This window comes from Pan paniscus, chromosome 2 (genome assembly GCF_029289425.2).
Source record: "Pan paniscus chromosome 2, NHGRI_mPanPan1-v2.0_pri, whole genome shotgun sequence".
NCBI classification, from domain to species: domain Eukaryota; kingdom Metazoa; phylum Chordata; class Mammalia; order Primates; family Hominidae; genus Pan; species Pan paniscus.
Window position 1 is genome coordinate 122,412,835 of NC_085926.1, and position 20,453 is coordinate 122,433,287.

At 39.9% G+C, this 20,453-nt stretch overlaps 1 protein-coding gene across 27 annotated transcripts in view; it reads left to right on the plus strand.

Moving 5' to 3' along the window:
- KALRN (kalirin RhoGEF kinase) overlaps positions 1-20,453 on the plus strand; it is a 692,638-nt gene that overhangs the window by 418,103 nt on the left and 254,082 nt on the right. For all 27 annotated transcript variants that reach the window (XM_034957211.2, XM_034957212.2, XM_034957221.2 and 24 more), the window contains 4 exons: positions 234-352; positions 5,513-5,579; positions 6,147-6,256; positions 18,283-18,352. In XM_034957211.2, the coding sequence (XP_034813102.1) occupies positions 234-352; positions 5,513-5,579; positions 6,147-6,256; positions 18,283-18,352 (366 nt within the window). The remainder of the gene's footprint in view (positions 1-233; positions 353-5,512; positions 5,580-6,146; positions 6,257-18,282; positions 18,353-20,453) is intronic.

The following is a 20,453-nucleotide window of genomic DNA, read 5'->3' on the forward strand; positions in this document are numbered from 1 at the left end:
CTATGGATATTTACCCTAAACATTTGACCTGAACATTTTATTTCTCTCTTATTTGAAAAAACAATAATGATACCATGAAGAAGAGTGCTTATGGGTATGAGTCTATAAGATCCCTCATGTTTTTATCCTTCTCCATTATATCTTTTTTTCCCCCTTTTACCACCTCCCTCAACTCCAGTGAGTTGCTTTCCCAAAGCATCACAAGGTGACCTTTGTGATCCCTCCATGTGCAGGATAATAAGGACCTGGAGCTGGATATTATCCCAGCAAGCCTTTCGGATCGGGAGGTCAAGCTGCGGGACGCCAACCACGAAGTCAATGAAGAGAAGCGGAAGTCAGCCCGGAAGAAAGAGTACGTGTTGACTTCCGCCCAGCTAGCTGGCTCCCCGTGACTATGCTGGGCTTTCACCGCTACTTGTCCCTTTGGATAGCTTAATATGTCCTCATGGCCACCTACAGGGATTGGGATGGACAGACATAATGTTTGCCTTGAGAATATGGGTTCCCTCTGAAGGCTTTGAAGTCTCTCCAGTCTGTCCTTCACCTGAATTCTCTTTACATTTCAGTAACTTCCTAGACAAAACCTTCCTCATAGATCATCACATTTTACTTCACAATGTCAAAACTCAACATGGAACAAATCAAATATTTTTTCTTCTCCTCCAAATTTTATTCTGCCTTCTGATTTTTTTTTTAAGTTTTTTATTTTTTGGGACAGAGCCTCACGGTGTCACCCAGGCTGGAATGCAGTGGCATGATCTCAGCTCACTGCAACCTCCGCCTCCTGGATTCAAGCAATTCTCCTGCCTCAGCCTCCCGAGTAGCTGGGATTACAGGTGTGCGCCACCATGCTTAGCTAATTTTTGTATTTTTAATAGAAACGGGGTTTCACCATGTTGGCCAGGCTGGTCTCGGACTCCTGATCTCAAGTGATCTGCCCGCCTCAGCCTCCCAAAGTGCTGGGATTATAGGCATGAGCCACCACGCCCAGCCTCTCCCTTCTGATTTTCTAATTCCCATCAATAGTGTCACTAACCTAGTTTTGTCTGGATTATTTGCAAAAACTTCCCATAGCTTTCCTGCTGCTGGTCCCTGCCCAATTCACCTGCACAGTGATGCCAGGTTTACCTTTCTGGAGTACATTTTATTATTGCTAATATCAATACTCTTCCTGCCACCAGCACCTACACTTTTTATGTCCTAAACATTACATAAAGTGCCTTTACACACATTTTCTCTTTGTATCTTTCTATCGCTTCTTTCAGGCAGCTACGATTATTCCCATTTTACATATAATAAGACTTAGAAAAGTCAAGTAATTTTCCCCAAACCACACAGATGGTGAGCAATGAAGCCAGAATTTAATCTAGCTTTGACTCTTCAGCATTCTTTGATTTCTTTCCATTATGTCTCTCACCAGCTTCAAATTGTAAATGGTTTGCTACTACCCCTGGAATAATGATAAAACTCAAGGTACTGCTATCGTTTGTCCTCATCTAAGTCGATTTTACTTCAAAATACTTTCTAGTTCAGATCACACCCTTCAGTCAGATTATTTTCACTGACTCCTCTCAGGTCTAAGAATAAATTGTATATAATTGAGAATACTCTGCTGGCCGCATGTGGTGGCTCACATCTGTAATCCCAGCACTTTGGGAGGCCGAGGCGGTTGGATTACCTGAGGTCAGGAGTTCGAGACCGGCCTGGCCAACATGGTGAAACCCCGTCTCTACTAAAAATACAAAAATTAGCCGGGCATGGTAGCACACGCCTGTAATCCCAGCTACCTGGGAGGCTGAGGCAGGAGAGTTGCCTGAGCCCAGGAGGCAGAGGTTGCAGTGAGCCGAGATCACGCCACTGCACTCCAGCCTGGCTGACAGAGCAAGACTCTGCCTCAAAAAAAAAAAAAAAAAAAAAAAGAGAATGCTCTCCTTTCTGTTTGTTATTTTCCCTTTCGTTTCCCTTCCTTTTTTTCCTGTTTGGTTTTATTTTGCTCTGTGTAAGTCCTATTGATTCTTTAAAATCCAGCTCATATCCTATGCCTCTATAAATCCTTTATCTACAGCCCCCACTGTCATTGGCCCATCCTTTTATGAACTCCTTTACTTCTGTACTGATTCCCATTTTACTTATTCAACCAATTCCTAAGCATATGTCCCTAGCTAGATTGTAGACTCCTTGAAAACAAGAAGTATTTTATACTCTGTAGTATGGATCAAGGGACTAGCAGAAAAATGAAGATAACATAATTATTGATCAAGAAAAGCTTATAGTCACGCAGGGCACAGTGGCTCATGCCTGTAACTTTGGGGGGCTGAGGTGGGCAGATCACCTTGAAGCCAGGAGTTCAAGACCAGCCTTGCCAACATGGCAAAAACCTGTCTTTGCTAAAAAAAAAAATACAAAACTTAGCTGGGCATGGTGGTGTGCACCTGTAATCCCAGCTACTCAGGAGGCTGAGGCATGAAAATCCCTTGAACCCAGGAGGCAGAGGTTGCCATGAGCCAAAATTGCTCCACTGCACTCCAGCCTGGGCAACAGAGCAAGAATCCATCTCAAAATAAAAAAGAAAGGAAAAGAAAATCTTATGGAATATAATTGGATATAGAAATTGAAACCTTGAGGGAAGGGCAGGACGTTATTTAAAATCACAAAACAAATAAGGACTGTAACATCAATTTCTTTATTTGAAGTTGAGGGATATACCACTGGGCCAGAAGAAAATAAGGCATGCTTTAGGAGGCATTCCAGTATCAGATGGGCCCTCCTCCCCTGACTTGCTCTAGGTATTCAGATTTCAAAAGGAAGAAAGAGGTGCTTGGAAATTGGTCCAGTGAGTGAATTGTAGATGTTAGAATGTAAAGCTGCTACCTAAGTTTACTCCTAGGTCAGCAATAGCCCATGAGGAGATGACGCAGAGGAAAATAGGCAAGAAGAGAGTAGAGGATGCTGAGATTCAAACATTTTGCAAGAATCTGAAGTAGCTGAGGTTTTCATAAATTGAACTCTGTTTTCTCAGAATAAGAATGAATAGGGGCCAGAATTCATTTAGCGAGCTGGAACCAACTTATCATTAGATTCCTGCTTTGCTCTCTAAGTATCTCAGCTCCACTTTCAGAAAAGTCCTGACTCCAGGTAGGCAAAACACATTTTTCTTCTTTGGTTGTTTGGTAGGGAGTTGTCTACCAACATTTCACTCTAATCAAGAATTACAGAGCATTGGACAGGGTAAACAATGAACCGTACCAATCTTAAACCATTTCTTGACACTGCTTCCTTTATGCTGGAGTTACAAAGTAACACATATCTAGAGATTTCTGGAGGACTTTATAAAGAATATTTTGACACTCTGTTTGTGAATTACTAGAAAAAAATAGTATGTCCTAAGATTAAGAAGCTCTATATAGTTTATTTTATCAAGATGAAGTAGGACCACAGGTTCCTTGGAGATGAAGAAACTAAAGCTGCTGTGTGAATCAGAGCTTGTTCATATGGGGAGTGGATTTGTTTGTTGGGGCCGCTGTAACCAAGTACCACAAATTGGGTTGTTTAAAGAGCAGAAATGTATTGTCTCCCAGCTCTCGGGACTAGAAGCCTAAACTCAAGGTGTCAGCAGGGTTGATTCCTTCTGAGGGCAGTGAGGGGAGGGTCTGTTCCAGGCCTCTCTCCTTGATAGCTTGTAGATGGCTGTTTCCGTGCTCACGTGGCATAATCCCAGAATATATGCCTGTATCAAAAATTCCTCCTTTTATAAGGACATCAGTTGTTAGATCCAGGGGCCACTCTACTCCAGTACTGCAGTGATACTGTTTCCAAATAAGACCAAAATCTGAGGTATTGGAGGTTAAGACTTCAGCATATGAATTTCAGAGGGGTCATAATTCAGCCCATATCTGGGAGGGGGATGAGGGGACTATACCTGGCCAGATCTTCCTCCTTGGTTCCTTCTGTGACAACAAATAGCCAGAAGAGATTAAAGGATGGGTGGAAAATAAAATGGGGTGGGGATAGCAGAGGTAAATTGTGAGGAAAGACAGGTAAAACTGCAGGAAGCAGATGAGAACAAAAGAACAATTCTAGAAAACTTAAGGCAATAAAATCAAAGGCAAGTTTTCAAAGGCCATCAGTTTATGTTCCTTCTGATCTCCCTTCTGTCCTCATTTCATCGCAATCTACAGCTCATTTAATCATGGAATGTTTCCTGAGCACCTACCATGCACTAGGCATGTTGCTTACATGATCTTGTTTAATACTTGCAGCAATTCTGTGTGATCAGCTATTTTATAAGTAAGGAGTCTGAGACCTGGAGAGGCAAGTCCTACCTCTGGTTGTAATTCAGTTCCTATCTGTCTGACTCCAAAGCTTATGCACTTTTTACTCTACCAATAGAGTTCAATTCAAAGAACAGAAAAATATAGAATATACCACAACGAGGCCATGTATCATAAGTTTAACAATTGCCTAGGCACATTGTATTATTTAGAGGCCCAAGGAGGAAGAGAACCCTCTCTTTAAAGATGCATAACACAGACTTCTCTTTATGGGGAACTGAGAAGCAGTCACTTATTACTAATTTATACTGTGCTTATGGTTGCACGTTCAGTTTTCTACACATCCGTTTATGCTGTAAACAAGTCCCATTGGAAATAGTATTGAAATAGCTAAAAGGATAATCTAGGTCAGAGGTCAGCAAACATAGACCAAATTTGACCTACCAACTATTTCATATGGTCTATAAACTAAAAATTATCTTTTATATTTTTAAATAATTGGAAGAATTATCAAAAGAAGAAGAATATTTTATAATGTGAAAATTAGATAAAACTCAAATTTTAGTGTCCATAAATGTTTTTATTGGAAAACAGCCACACTTTTTTTTTTTTTACACATTGTCTATGGCTCCTTTCACATGACAACAGCAAAGTTGAATGGTTGTGACAGAGACCGAATTGCCCACAGAGATTTATTATCTGGCTCTTTATAGAAAAATTGCTAACCCCTGATCTCGGTGTGTTGGACCTCTTTTCCTGGCTTTGAAACCTGGTTTATTATGATACTAAGAACTGTTTTGGTATACATCTACAAACTCTACTGAACAGAAATCATCATTCTGGGAGCTGTAAGAGAAAAATGTGGAAAGCTGAGATTCAAGCTATCTAGTTGGTGAGACAGAATATGAACAGTCCTGCATGCCTGTACTCACATGAATATCACCACAGAATCACAAGTATTAATAGTAGGACTGGGGTGGAAAAGGGGGAAAGAATATGGACCTAGCTGAGCACAAACCTGCTAAAGGGATACAGGGCCAATGGTCAGGAAGTATCACAAGTATCATAGGAAGATACTTGTAGGAAAGGGAAGGAATTTTGAAGAAAGGAAAAGACCTGTTGATGAAGTAGAAAAATAAGACATTTAAGAATGTCATACATGCTGGGGTGGGGAAGTGAAGTTTGAAGGAGGAGAGACATTATATCTACATCCAAGTAAAAGCCCATTTGTTTCCTTCTAGATTTATTATGGCTGAACTACTCCAGACAGAGAAGGCTTATGTAAGGGATTTGCATGAGTGCTTAGAGGTGAGTCTTCCAGTAATCCGTTCACAGCTATATTGGAAAAATGACATCCTTGCCAGCATCAAGTCCTCAATTGGAATTTGGTGCTGTTGGTCTTCTCCCAGAGAGTAATGAATTAAAAAGTCAACAAGAGGAAATCTTTCTCCTAAAGTCAACAATAATTACATGAGAGTTTAAAGTGCTTTTGAAAAGAAAGTTTAAACTTTTCTCAGACTGGAGCTAGACCCAGGAACAAGAAGTGTATAAGGCACTTCAATTCAAAATAAAACCATGACACAGTCAATGAACTTAAATTGGGTCTGAAAATCTGCATCCTGACCCCCATAAAAGTCCACATACATTTAATAAATGACAAGAGACTGTGGAGTCTGTGTTCTTGCTAAAGTTCAGGATAATGAAATATTCAGGTTTTATTTCTTTCTCTTATGTTTACTTAACACGTCACTTTTTAAACTCTGCATGCATTTACAGTTTGAGTCTTGCCCCACAAGTTTGAGCGCCTGTTTATTTTATCTGTATTTTATATGGCCTGCCAGACTTGCCAGTGATGAAACTGTTACTGTCTTACAGACCTACCTGTGGGAAATGACCAGTGGTGTGGAGGAGATCCCCCCTGGGATCCTCAATAAAGAGCATATCATCTTTGGCAACATCCAAGAGATCTACGATTTCCATAACAAGTAGGTTTGTGGAGGGTCTCAGAGGTGCACACTTAGGCCGTAAAAACCAGACAACAGGGTTCCCAAGAAGTGGATCAAAGGCGATTGGTGAATCTTATCTGGTCAGTTTTCTAAGGCAGTTGCTGTCAGACTTCTTTTTTACTCACTCCCCTTTCTCCATAATTGTCCGAAAGTCCTAGTGGAGAGTAAAGTCAAGTATTCAGCAGTGCTCCTCCCCATCTCTCCTCAACATCCTCATTTATTCAGCCAGAATGAATACCAGGCTTTGAAGAAATAAAAGTAGCTTCTCCTCATTAAATCTTGTGGGAAATCCTGACATTAGAATTCATCTGAGGCTAACCATTCCAACTTGTGGTCTTTAGGTTTTGAATTCCATTGAAGTTTTCTATCAACCTAAATATTTCCTCCATCCTCATTTTATTTCACATTTCTTGACAGTTTGGAGGGAAGGATATCAACCGATACTCTGTTTTGTTGGAATAAGTAGAACTGTAGAGCCCTAAAACTTCACAAGTCATTGTTTCCAACTTGATTTAAGAATCTTTGCCACACCATACAAAACAGCATGTTCCATGGTTAACAAAAGATCAGCAAAAAAATTGGCTTGATAAGTTACATAACCAACCAATAGAAATAACTGTGTTTCCAAAATACAAATAGAATCTCAAGACACGAAGAAGAACATGGGCATAAAGTCTTAGAGCTCTCAGGACCCTGCTGCAGAGCAGTGCTATGCCAGGCTAGCCGAGGCATTTACTGAGTTGTGTAGGTTTGCTGGAGATAGAAGGGCCATGCATACAGGTGTAGCAGCCACCCTGAGGCAAGACTCCAGAATAGCACTGTCCCATGGAACCTTCTGCAATGATGGAAATGTTCTATATCTGCAGTGTCCAATACAGTAGCACTAGATATGTGTGGCTAATGAACACTTGAAATGTGGCTAGTGCTACTGAGGAACTGAATTTTCAATTTTATTTAATTTTAATAGATTCGGATTTAAATAGACCACAAGTAGCAAGTGGCTGCCATATTCGATATCTCAGCTCTAGAATAGCCCTGTGCTGAGAATGACCAAGAGGCAAGCAAGAATTGGGTGTAAAATGATCCTGGGCTGTAATAGGTCCAGATAAGGGGTGGAAAGTCACTCCTCTCTCATCACCTCCTGGTTATTAATTCCTGGTATGTCATCAGATGGCATCAGTTTAAAGAGAACATTAATATATGTAGCTCCCATGGCATGCAAACCTTGTCAGATTATTGAAGCAATATGCTCTGGGGGAAAAATAACCGTTTGACTTTCTGGAATATGTGATAAAAGTTCCTAGTCTTTTGTTTTTTTAATCATAAATTTTAACACTATCCATTTGGTTTGGCTGGAAATTTCCAGATGTAGAAATATCATGTCCTCATGCTTATCATTGATAAGAGCCCAATAAAACTATTTGACCATTGATCCCAAATTCCATCATCTGAGCCCAGCTCAGTATCATCCCATCTCCCTCAGGATATCTGAGAAGACATCGGACTGGCAAACGGTAAGTCGTGTTACCTTACTTTTCTGGCTTATGGTCTCTAGGATTTACTCAACAAGTCTCACTTTCCCCATGTTCTTAGCGAATTGACTAACTACGGAAGCCTAGAGATCACAGCACACACTTTGTGGGAGCCCTACATTTGCCAATCAGTTTATAAGGGGAATGAATATACATTTCAAAATTGACCACTTGTAACAAAATGGCTAACATAATCATGCCTCTTATTCTGCTATCATGATATCACTGGTAAACCATGGTAAACAGTTTTGTAGTTTTCTAAATAGCTGAAAATCTACCTACCAGTTACAATATATAGTTCTAAGAAATCCTTTTAAAAAATCAAATTAAACCATAGAGAATCTCACATGCTGTAAATCGAGGAATAAATCCAACTATCAAGAACACAGCTATCCAGCACATATTATCGAGTTAGAATATTATGAAGAAAGAAAAAGAAAATAACAACTAGCCTCTCAACAACCAGAGAAGATGCCACAAAAATTAAGTTCTTGTCTTTTCATAGAAGCGTCTTTCTATCCTCCCTAACAACCTCTTTGCCTCTTGATTATATGGTTTGTAAGCCCACAGCTATTTAGAAACAGCAAATAAGAATCAAGAACTTGAGTGAGTAGTGGGATACCAGCAGCTGTCTAAAGAAGACAAACTGCAAAAACAATAGGCAATAGAACCAAAAAAAAAAAAAAAGAAACCTCATAGTGGTCAAGGGCTACTCAGTATTGGTGCAAACCATTCTGTATCCCACCACAGGGCCCAATACAGCCACTGTGTTACAGCATAGCATACTTAATATTAGCAGTAACCCTGAGTCATGAATATGTTCCGCACTAAAGGCAAATAACTGTATTGCATTTAGAAAGCTATTGACCAAAAATAAATTAATGGTTTAATTATCCACAATTTAAGGAAATATCTAAGAAAATCAAGCTTCATATTAATTTCTTACAGGATCTGTGGGCTGTCTTTACTGTACTCATAATGTATGCTTTCTACTTGTGTCCTACAAATTTTGGTTAATGAAGAAAACATAACACCTCTAAAATCTCTAGTAAATAAGAGATAGAATGGCAGTTAGCCAACTTAGAAAATGCAGGAATTGTAAACTCTAAGGGACAGCTTAGAGGGGAGAAAATCTTTCACTGCATAATCAGGTACCTGGCACATAAGTAAACATTGAGTAAATATTTGTTTGGTAGGTGAATGCATGGATGAACAAACTGAAGATAAAATTACTATTTGCAGACTTATGGCTAATACCATTCAAGTCATAATTTAATCTTTTGTTTGTAAAAGTCTCAAGACAGAGAAAACCATTAGGTATGATTTTTTCCCCATCACTACAAGAACCATCTGGAAGAGCAAAATAACTTAATTTCTACATGAAGGAGTTTCTTGGAAGCTTCTTACTGGCTGGACCACGCAGTTGTCCTAATACTTATTTATTCTTCAGAAATACTTCTCCGAAATTGTCACTTCTGAATATGAAAAAAAATCAAAGGATGCTTTTTAACCCCAATTGTTTGTATTATTCCAAAGTTGCAATTAAGCATTGTCTAACGGAAACATGCTCCTCTCATTTCTAGTGCATAGCTCAGGTTATCTGCCTGTAATCCAGAGAGAGCCTATGGGAGGGAGAGCAGGAGGAAGGAATATTGGGAGATTGAGAGATTGAGAGAGAAAGGGATTGAGATTGACACGACCTTGCTAACTTAATTAGCTAAGTCACTAGAAAATTAGCACCTAGACCAAGGGTTATGTGGTGAATACATATCTTAACTAGATAGTATTGATCTGTCTAAATGGTGTCACTTTGAAAAATTGCAACCAGGATTAGTTCTCTCTCTTGCTCTGTGTGTGTGTGTGTGTGTGTGTGTGTGTGTGTGTGTGTGTGTGTCTGTGATCTGTCTGTCTCAAGGACCTTTGTCTTTATAGGTATTGAATGGGGAAATTCCCCAGCACCAAAACTTCTTTAAAGAACAGTTTAATATGTAGAATTTAATACCTACAAACATTGGCTTTAACACAAACCGGAGACTGAAGTGGAATGATACTTCGTTTTGCCCTCCACTCTCCCCATTTTGCACTACTTCTCTTTCCTACAGAAATAACTATACAATCATGAAATTTACTTATCTACACAAGACTTAGACCTATTTTGATTGCATTTTATAAGCATTCCTGGAGCACTCAGACAGGAGAATATATTCCATTAGTAGATCCCTAGACAGTAATGATTTTGTTAATGCAGTCTTCCCATTTTGCCTAGCATACAACTTGTAATTCAAGAAAATAATTTGTTTTCAGCTTGCTGATTATTAGATTTGCAACTTTGCTGTGGACAGCTTTTTGTTTAAAATGCTCATCACCTTCTGTTAAATCTGAACTTCTTCCTTTTTGGTTTTTTGGAGATAGGGTCATATGTGAGTCTGAGCAATAACATTTTCATAAAATCTCTACTCCCAGCACTCAGAGGGTCCTCTCAACCATCAAGTACAACCCTCTCCATGTACAGACAAGGAGACAATCCCAGAGGAGCCGTTACTTGCCCAGTGTGCGCCCCTCCCCTTTCCTTAAAAGTGAGGATTTAGATTCCAGGGTTTGGTCTCCCACTTCAGCACTCTCTCCCCTTCTCTGACTCCCTAGACCACCAATGGTGGCTGCCACATCTGGCTGGTTTAATTCATAGTGAAACAGCTTCCATGTGGATCTTAGAATTTGATGAATATTTCTACCCATTTCTCCCAGAGCTATGTCATTCTTGTGCCACACCCCTACAACAATTACCTGAAATAAATCAGTTTTCAGCAAGGTCTAGATTTTCAAATTAGGGACCAACCACCAAGGTTGGATGCCCCTTCTGCACACTCCCTCCCTCCAGGCTTGGCTGGAAGCTATTAGATTTGACCTTGGCCACCAGCCACTGCCCTCCCAACCTGGTGTTCCCTGCTCCAAAGGAGCAGGACCAGAGATGTGTGAGGTTGAACTGGGAGCACTGGCCAGGCCAGGGTCAGCCAGGAGCAGTGAGGGGTGAGCAGCAGGGGTAAAATCGAGGCTGGGGAATTTAGGGAAGGGCACCCCAATGAGCGACTGAACCACAGCCACATTTCAGTCAACTTTCCAGAGTTCCTCCCTTGGGCCGAAGGTGGCTAGATTGGAGATGAAGCTGGTACCCTGTGATCGAACCCAGCCTCTGCCCTCTGGGTTCTGAGAATGACATATCTGTCTGCAATAAGGGTGGAGGTGGGCACAAGTGGAGCACAAAGAAAATAGCCTCAGTTGGAGAGTAGGAAAGGCCTCATGGAGAAGGGGGCATTTGAGATATAATTTAAATAAGGGGTGGGATTTTTACAGGCAGGGATGGCTTCCTTGATGATGGAATAAAGTTTGAACAAAGGCCCTGCAAGGGAGAAAAGTGGTGAAGTCTAGCAGGGAGGTTGAGAGAGGCAATAGGGGGTTTGGGAGTGGGGCTCCATCCTGGGTCATGGGAAGCAGAGAGAGGTCTCATTGTTGCACTCCCAGGTAGGCTGGGTCTTCTCACATCCATGTCTGTAAGATGAGGAAAAGAAAGGAGAGGTGGTGGGCAGAGATAGTGCAATTCAGAAATGTAGGGAGAGACAAAAGGAAAGGAGGAGAGAGAGCTAGGTGGATAGAGGATAAGTGAGAAAACCGTGAAGTGGACAGATAATAAGGAGAAAGGAAGAGATAGAGAAGGAGAGAAGCAGGAGAGCCAGAGGGAGGCAATGACGGTGGGAGGGTGGATAGGTAGGTAGGGTAGGTAGTCAGGCAGGTAGGTAGGTAGGTAGATCCACCTGCAGAAAGAGGCCCTAGGGAAAGGGGAGGGGATGAGGAGAAGGAGAGCGAGGGAAAGAGATGGATAAAGACCTAGACCTTCCCAGAGCTGCCATCCTGTTGAGGGAGAATGAGCAAGGTGGTGTTTTTCAAACCATTTTTATCATGAACCAAAGAAAAAGACTGTACGTTATGCCCTGATATATGCATGCATATATGCTATATATAACAGGGAAGTTAAATTTTGAAAAACACCTGCATTATGTGTGATGCACTGTGGTATTTTGTGTTAGGCTCTATTTCTTCCTCCTCTTTTTTAAAATTCTGGTTGCCACCCATAAACTGATTTTACAACCCCTTGAAACACAAGGGGGGGGTTGATCCATGGCTGCACGGCAGGGCGCTAGCTCCACCAGGTGGTGAGAGAAGGGATGTGCAGTTCAGGCCACTGGGGAAAGGCCGCCCTGTCAGGCTGCTGCTACCTTTTCCTCCCTCTTTGCCCCTCCTACCCCTTCCCAACACACACACCCTTGCTTAAAATGTGCATGTTCTATGCTTTCTAAGCTTCTTCCCCCACTCCAGATGCCTTTGGTGTTAGTGGTTTCTCACGTATGGAAAATCATAGAATTATCAAATATAAAAGCCCGAAAGAAATTGTTAAAGATAATCTAGTTCTCCCTTGCTCTATAGAAACTGAAACTTACAAAGGTTTATGATCTGCCCAAACCAAAATTAGTGACACAGCCAAAGAATCCAGCTGTCATTTTCTTAATAGTCAAATGTTAAGGAAAGAGGAAGGGGAAGGCCTGTTGTGATTTTTCTTTGGTCCCCAAACGCACACTTGAAGAGGTAACTTGCAGAACCCATCAGAGGAGCCCTATACAAATGTAGCTGTGGTCTTGTTACTGTTGTTTGTTTGTGTTTTCAGTAAGCTATCAACATTGGGGCTGATTATAGACGTTAGGGAATACCCAAAACAAGACAAAGTCTAAACACTTCATTTGGATGTGTCAAAGTAATGTTAATTTTTGTTTTACACACTAACTTCTTAGCATTCATGCCTGGTTGCTAAACACCACCTTATTGGAGATGAGTAACATTAAGCATAAGATTAATCTTTTGTATTTTATTTTAACATTAAACTTGGTATATATCTATGCAAATAACTTTATTCATCTGATCACACAAATTAGACAAAGTTAGAAGATATTGGCAAAAACATAGTCAACAGGTAACCATGCAGCAAGGTAAATTTTGCTGCTTGTGGTTGGAGGCTGAGAGTGTGATGTGCTGAATGGGCGTCCAGCCCTGCAGACCTTTCCTCTTCATCCCTAACCTGAGCTAAAGTGTCAAGTGTGAAATGAAGGGACAGAGCCAGGTGCTTCTCATGGCTCAGCCTGGGTGATCCAACTGTGCTGGAACTGTTACATGAAAAATCCAGCACCTTTCCCTGAGTGTACATGACCCTCCATTAGTTTAATACCTGCTCCAGTATGCTAACCGGCTATCTTAGCCCCTATGGTCTAGAGCCTCTTATGTTCTAGGCTCTGAATCTGCCTGGTCATTAATGGATTCTTTAGAAATAATCTCTAGCTCTACTTGCATGAAGGCAGTTACCCAGCCTTGCTTTGAAAAGAAGGCAATGTCCTGGACTTCCTATAAATACATGAACCTCACACCTTTCTCCCCACCCCATTTCCGACTTAATTTTTAAATGTATGCTCCACGTTGTTCCTCTTTTTCCCGTTGCCACAACAGGCCCCTTCCCCTATCACCACCTCTGGCATTCCAACAAGCAAATGCACATTGACATACAAGGTCATCAAATAGTTATTTCCATTTAGATGCAGACTGCACCCTTGATGTAAAGTCTGTTTGCTGACAAGATTGTGCGCCCCTTAATGAAGGATACACTTCCCCAGAAGCAGTGAGATTTTAGACCAAATTCATCTTCAGAGAGAATAACAGAACCAGTCCAGTACCTTTGAAATAGTGCTGTTTCTATCATATTTAATGACAAAACTCAGAAAGCTTTCTGTTAATAAATGCCAGCAGTTTCATTTCCCAGGATTGTGTACAAAGCCAAAGGGAAGCATTTTCCTCATAAAGTAACTGCATAATATATTAAATTATAATAATTTAATAGAGTAATGGCATTGCCTTGATCTTGACATTTCTTTAAAAGTTTTATTCCTTTCTGAAAGAACCCCAGACATTCACACAAATGACTTGCTTTGCTTATTCTTTCACAATTTATTACATGTAATTATTGGAGTAGTGAGGGCCAAATTGCTGCTATAGAACAGCTAAGGTGAAATGTTCCATCATTTGCGAAGAGAGTTGTGAGCTGTTTTGCTTTAATTTGAATTCATCATGTCTATTTGAAGTAAGTAGAATGATATGGATCAGACTTACATAATCTGTCATCTTCATAAGCTTCCAATTAAGAAGTAAAACAGAGTTTAATATTGCCACTTACTTTCAACATTTACATTGAGATGGTAATGAATATCTTATTCAAACTTATCAATTGGTATGCCTGGCACAAGCTGAATAGGTTTTTTTTTTTTTAAAAAAATGTTCTTAGCTTTCTCCCCCTAAATTAAATCCTATAGAGCCAATGTAGGATTTGCCATCTGGAAGCGTGCTGGAATCTAGGACAGTTGCCTTTAAATGCTGATCTATGGACTGGATGTGTGGGAATTACCCAGGAAGCATTTCTAAACAATGCATTTGCTCAGATAGTAACCCCAGAAGGCAATGTATAACCAGGTGTGGGACCGCTAACTAGAGTTTTCCAAGAGTGTTCCTTGAGACAAAGTCTGATACTTGCCCCAAAAGTGCTGCAAGCACAAAGAAGTTTGAGAAGCACTGCATATTGTATTTACTTCAGAGATTTATAGTGTAACTCAACATATTATAGGATTTTGGAAGTTCTTCAGCAAAAAAAACCACCTTAGCCCAACATTTCCCAAACAAGGTGACCTTGGAATCTAAATGTTACATAATAACCAATCAAGATTTTCCCAGGATATGGTTTAGGAGAAAGTAACCTGCTGCAGATTTTTCAGCAAGGGCTTGGTAGGGAGTTCCCCCTAAATATAAGTCTCCAGGAGTGGGGAAGAGGGTCAGATACATGTTTACCAAAGAGAATATGAGTTTATTAAGATTGAGAAGCACTGATCATGAAGAACTACTGTTTATTTAGTGTCTACTGTGTGCCAGGCACTGGGTTGGGTTCTTTTTACCTGTGGATTTATTAAATCCTTACAAGCACCCCCACAAAGTTTTATTATTATTATTATTATTATTATTATTATTATTATTTGAGATGGAGTTTCACTCGTGTTGCCCAGGCTAGAGTGCAATGGTGCGATCTCAGCTCACTGCAACCCTCCACCTCCCAGGTTCAAGCGATTCTCCTGCCTCAGCCTCCTGAGTAGCTGGGCTTACAGGCGCCCACCACCACGCCTGGCTAATTTTTTGTATTTTTAATAGAGACGGGGTTTCATCATGTTGGCTAAGCTTGAACTCCTGACCTCAGGTGATCCGCCCACCTCAGCAAAGTTGTTATTTAAAGATGAGGAGGATGAAGCTTTGGAAGACCCTTTCACAACTGTGACCAAGTGTGAATGCTGATTCTTTAACTTGTGCTCAGTTGTGGGAGGGGAAGAAAGTCAGACCTGGGGGTAGGTAGATGGGTGAGCTAGTGGTAACTGCTGTTAAAACCTTCATTTTCCAGCACTTTGGGAGGCCGAGGTGGGCGGATCACGAGGTCAGGAGATCAAGACCATCCTGGCTAACATGGTGAAACCGTGTCTCTACTAAGAAAAAGACAAAAAAATTAGCCAGGTGTGGTGGCGGGCGCTTGCAGTCCCAGCTACTCGGGAGGCTGAGGCAGGAGAATGGTGTGAACCTGGGAGGCAGACCTTGCAGTGAGCAGAGACTGCGCCACTGCACTCCAGCCTGAGTGACAGAGTGAGACTCCATCTCAAAAAAAAAAAAAAAAAAAGCCTTCATTTTACAGAAAGCCATTCCTCATGAAAATTATATGCTGTGCATTTAATTCTGGTTATAGTATTTTTGCTTCCTGAGGATTTTCAAATTGTGCATCTTCCCATAGGTTTTTGGTAGCTGCTATCACAAAAGTCAGGGTATTGCTCTATTGAAATTGATCAGATATTAAATAAAATTGCCAGCACTGTCTATCAATGATCAATTCTTTAGACATAATTATCATTGTTTACTTCAAATTAAAGTGACCAGGCCAATTATCCTTGGGTCATAAGTCAAGGAATGGCTCTCCCTGAGTCATCATGGGTATCCTTGCCACTTCTGACACAATAAAACAATTTTTTATCCTGTGTGGAATGTCCTGATCCAGGCTGTTTTACCATTTCTTTGGCTACTCTTAAGGGAGAAGGGCCCAGGCTGGGCACGGTGGCTCATGCCTGTAATCCCAGCACTTTGGGAGGCCAAGGCAAGAGGACTGCTTGAGCACAGGAGTTTGAGACCAGCCTGGGCAACATGGCAAGACCTCGTCTCTATTATTATAAAAAATTGTTTTTAATTTTAAATTAAAATGTGTGTGTGTATATGTGTGTGTGTGTGTGTGTGTGTGTGTATGTACCTGTGTGTGTGTATATATATGATGATGAGGCAGATTGATTCTTTTCTCAACAGAAAAGTATATTTCCCTTTGGGTCTTAAACTAAGTTTGATCCTCAATTATAACATTATATAGCACTTTTTAAAATTTGCACTTTAATGGTCATATAAAGTACCTATTAGTTTAAATGTGTCACTTGTAGTTCTTTAAAAGGTAGCAACAAATATGACACTTTATTTACTTTGAGCACTACATATTTGCATTTCTGAAGCCCAAATATCATTATAATTACTCTTTGATTCAGGTCAGAATACTCTAAAATCACATATGTAAGGACAAACTGGGTACAGCTAGGAGTCTCCCAGATTTTTTTTAAATGGCTTTTTGCTTATCACTAAAGCAATGCTCATTTATCGTAGAAAAAATTAAATTGCAGATGGACAAAGAAGTCATCTATTATCCCATCAATTATTGTTAGCATTTTGGCTTTCCAAATAGGACTTGCCAAACATCTTTAATTGCACATACATATTTTTAAGCTCCAAACAATGTCATTCTATGTCACGGAAGGAGGAACACATACAACACATATGTGAAATCCATAACCACTTGTAATTCATTATACTGCCAAAATGCGTGGACAATAGAAGCTAGGTAAAGTTAGTCAGATAACATTTTTCCCTCTATGGTACAGGTAAGTAGTAGAGTAATGCAGAACCACTTTATATCGTGTATCCTTTAATTCAATTTTTGAAGGTAATGTATTGTCACAGTTTTAAAATCAAAATTAGATAGAAAAGTAAACATTGAGAAGTGTCACCCACCACTGTCCTCTATTCTGTTCCTTCACCTGCTTCCCTGTGGTAATGTCTTTTCTTAGTTTTTTGGGTTGGAAATAAGAATACATAATTCCTACTGAGACAAAAAGTTGCATGTTCTACATATTCTTCTGTACCTTTTTCCACTTAGCTTCTCCCGGAGTTCTTCCGTATGAAAACATAGAAAGCTGTGTCTTCTTTTCATAGCTGCATAGTATATAGCTCTGTGGATGTACCATAGTTTAAACGCTTTGTTCTTTACAGACCATCTTTTGCTTGTATAAACAGTATCACAGTTAATACTCATGTATATACATCATTTTATATGTGTAGAAATAGCTACAGGAAAATTTACAGAATTCAAATTGCAGAGTCAAAAGATAAGCACATTCATGATTTAATCGGTACTGTCAAATTGTTCCTTGTAGAGATCGTAGCATTTCCACTTCTGTCACTATGTGTCCCCAAAGCCTCATAATCACTTTTTATTTGAAAAATATTTTGTTTTTTACAGCAAATACCATCCTAATAAAGCATGCTGGCTTGTTAGAATTTATATCCTATGAACCCAAACCAATGATTTAATACATTATTTTGAAGTCAGTGTAATTATTTCTTTATTATTTATTAACGTGGAAAGGAGCCATGGCACAGATATCCACACTGGTGGATAACAGTTGTAATTCAATTCAGCTTTGGAATATATTGTGACTTTTTACCCATTAAGTTTTCTTTCCTAATGGTGTCTGTATTATAAAACATTGTTTAATACATAGTTTTTAGTACAAATTGGCTACTGGTGGAAGACAGAGGCCAAAAATTAGAAAGAGGCCAGTGTAGGCTGAATTTTTTTCTACTTTATCTCTGGGATAGCGATATTTTATTTTGTTTCTTTGAAATATCTATATTATTTAAAATATTTATGATGTGCTTAGATTACTTGTGTAAAAAAGTAGATTCTTACTTGCTGATAAAAAGTCCAACACAAACAAAGTATTTTATTATTTACTTTCACTTCTAGAAGTGTTCACTCCAAGAGAAAGAATATTATTTTAAGTAGCACTAATTAATCAATTAACATACATTTTAATGAAATTAGTTCCGACATTAAAAACTGCACCTCACCATCTATCACTTAGACAGTAGAGAAGCCATGTATAAATAATTGAGAAGTTATGGTTGTGCTGGCCTCAGTGCAATCCTCTGGGGGGTCAGCTGCACAGAGGTGTCTGATTCAGTCTTTTTCTCCTCTTGCAGCATCTTCCTCAAAGAGCTGGAGAAGTACGAGCAACTGCCTGAGGATGTGGGACACTGCTTTGTTACCTGGGTAACCAACCTGAAATCCTTCTCCCACTGCCCATACACATGGCACCACTCTTCAGTGCCTGACCTAAGGACTAGAGTCATTGCCAGTCTCACACAAGACCAGGGGCTACTGAGAGGGACCATGAGTAGGTCTGAGAGAAGCCTTGGGAAAAGTTCTTAGACATCAAGATTAAGCTCCATCTTAAGCTGTCTAAGAACTTTCTAAAATTGTGAAGTTGGAAGAGTGGAACAAGACTACCACCCCTGGCAGAGGAAATGTGTCAGCTCAGTCCATTAGCTATTGTTACAGGATATGGATTAGGGAATTAGAACTTTAGGAAGCCACCTAACCATTTAAAAAAATTTTTTTATCTTTAATTTTGTGGATACATGGTAGGTGTATATATTTATGGGGTAGACAAAATATTTTGATACAGGCATGCAGTGTGAAATAAGCACATCATGGAGAATGTGTGGGGTGTCCATCTCCTCAAGCATGTATCCTTTGAGTTCCACCTAACCATTGGTCACATTTTCTTCTTTAATAGAGAAAAACAGATTTTTTGGGTATCCATCCCAATCTGACCCACAAGATGAGTGACTGTTCATCCTCCTTCATGCTATTATCATGGGCCAAGTAAAGGGGCTGAATGTACCAGGTTCTAATTATATAAACTGAAACGTTAGTCTTCATTGGCTCTCTACTCCGCATTATTCTGAACTCAGGCTCATGTACAATATATGAATGCAAACATCTCCAGGGAAGTCCACTTAGGACACTGAGTGCAAACGTGGAAATCCTCCCCCAGGGTCAAGCGTTCTACTATTTAATAATTACCTGATAATAACTTCCACCCATAAGGGGCTAATTGCCTTTCAAAGTGTCTTCATGATTCAGAGAGTTTATGTTCTCAACAGCCCTATGTGATAGACAGCACTATGTTTATGTTTTAGATTTTAAACATTGGAAAATTTCAGATAAGATAGGAGGTTGACTAGTTCACTGACATATAATAAATATCACAGCCAGTCCCACAACTCAAGACCTGATTCTCAGATAAGCTTTTTTTCATGAAATCTTAATATTTGCTTCCAAGCACTCTTGTTTCTTCAGAAAGTCTTAGCTACCATCTTATTTTGTTCTAATATATTTTCTACCCCTAAATATATGAGCCAATACAAAGCTCATATTAATGCTGATAAATAATTTATGATCCCTTGCACAGCAAACATAGAGAATGACAAGATTGACCATTAAGTAAAGGGGTTTTTTTTTTGCATCTTCTTTCATGAAATTTGTAGATTTCCTTTACAATCAGTCATAAGAATGATTTATCATCATCTGCTAGGGATGATGAATAACCTCCTAGGTAGTACATAGTTCCAAAAACTGGTTTCAGAAAATTTTTTGATTGGATAAAATATTCACCTTTTGCCAAGAATTATCCCAAGGTGACTTTCTTAAGTCTCATAATCTTAATATATGAGTGTAATGCAGAAATGAAGGGTAGAAGAAGTTGTTTGTTATGTATTGAAAGGCAGTGGTCAAGACCAGGAAGCCTAAAGTCAGATCTCTGCTTAGTTAAGTGACTTTGAATTCCCAGTTAGCAGGTAGCAGAGCCCTGTGGGAATTCAAAGTCACTTAACCAATCTGTGCCACAGTTCTCTCATCTGCAAACTGGGGATGATAACAGAACTCACTGTATAGAGGTCTCATAAGGACCAAATGAGTTAATACATGTAAAGCTCTTAGAACAATGCTAGCATAAATGAAACCTGCTGTAATAAACACATATTTGGGCTGCTGTCTCAGAAGAGGATGCCAACACAAAGTTCCAAAGGCACTTATTTCACCAAATAAGAGAAGTATTTGGTGGCCAAAATACACATACCTTTCCCAGTAACACTAACCCAGAGAGTCTTCAGAGTCTTGAATTTTCACCCAGCCGTAAGGTTCTTGGCTTGAAGTAACAATCTAGTTAGGAACCATTGTTTAGCCTCTGCCCCAGGGGGTCACTCTGCTTTCTTTTTCCCCATGATTGCTCTGGGAAGTTGGGGATGGCATAGTCGCTTGCCATGCCCCTCCACCTTTCTCCAATGGAGACATTTAGAGTACAAGCAGA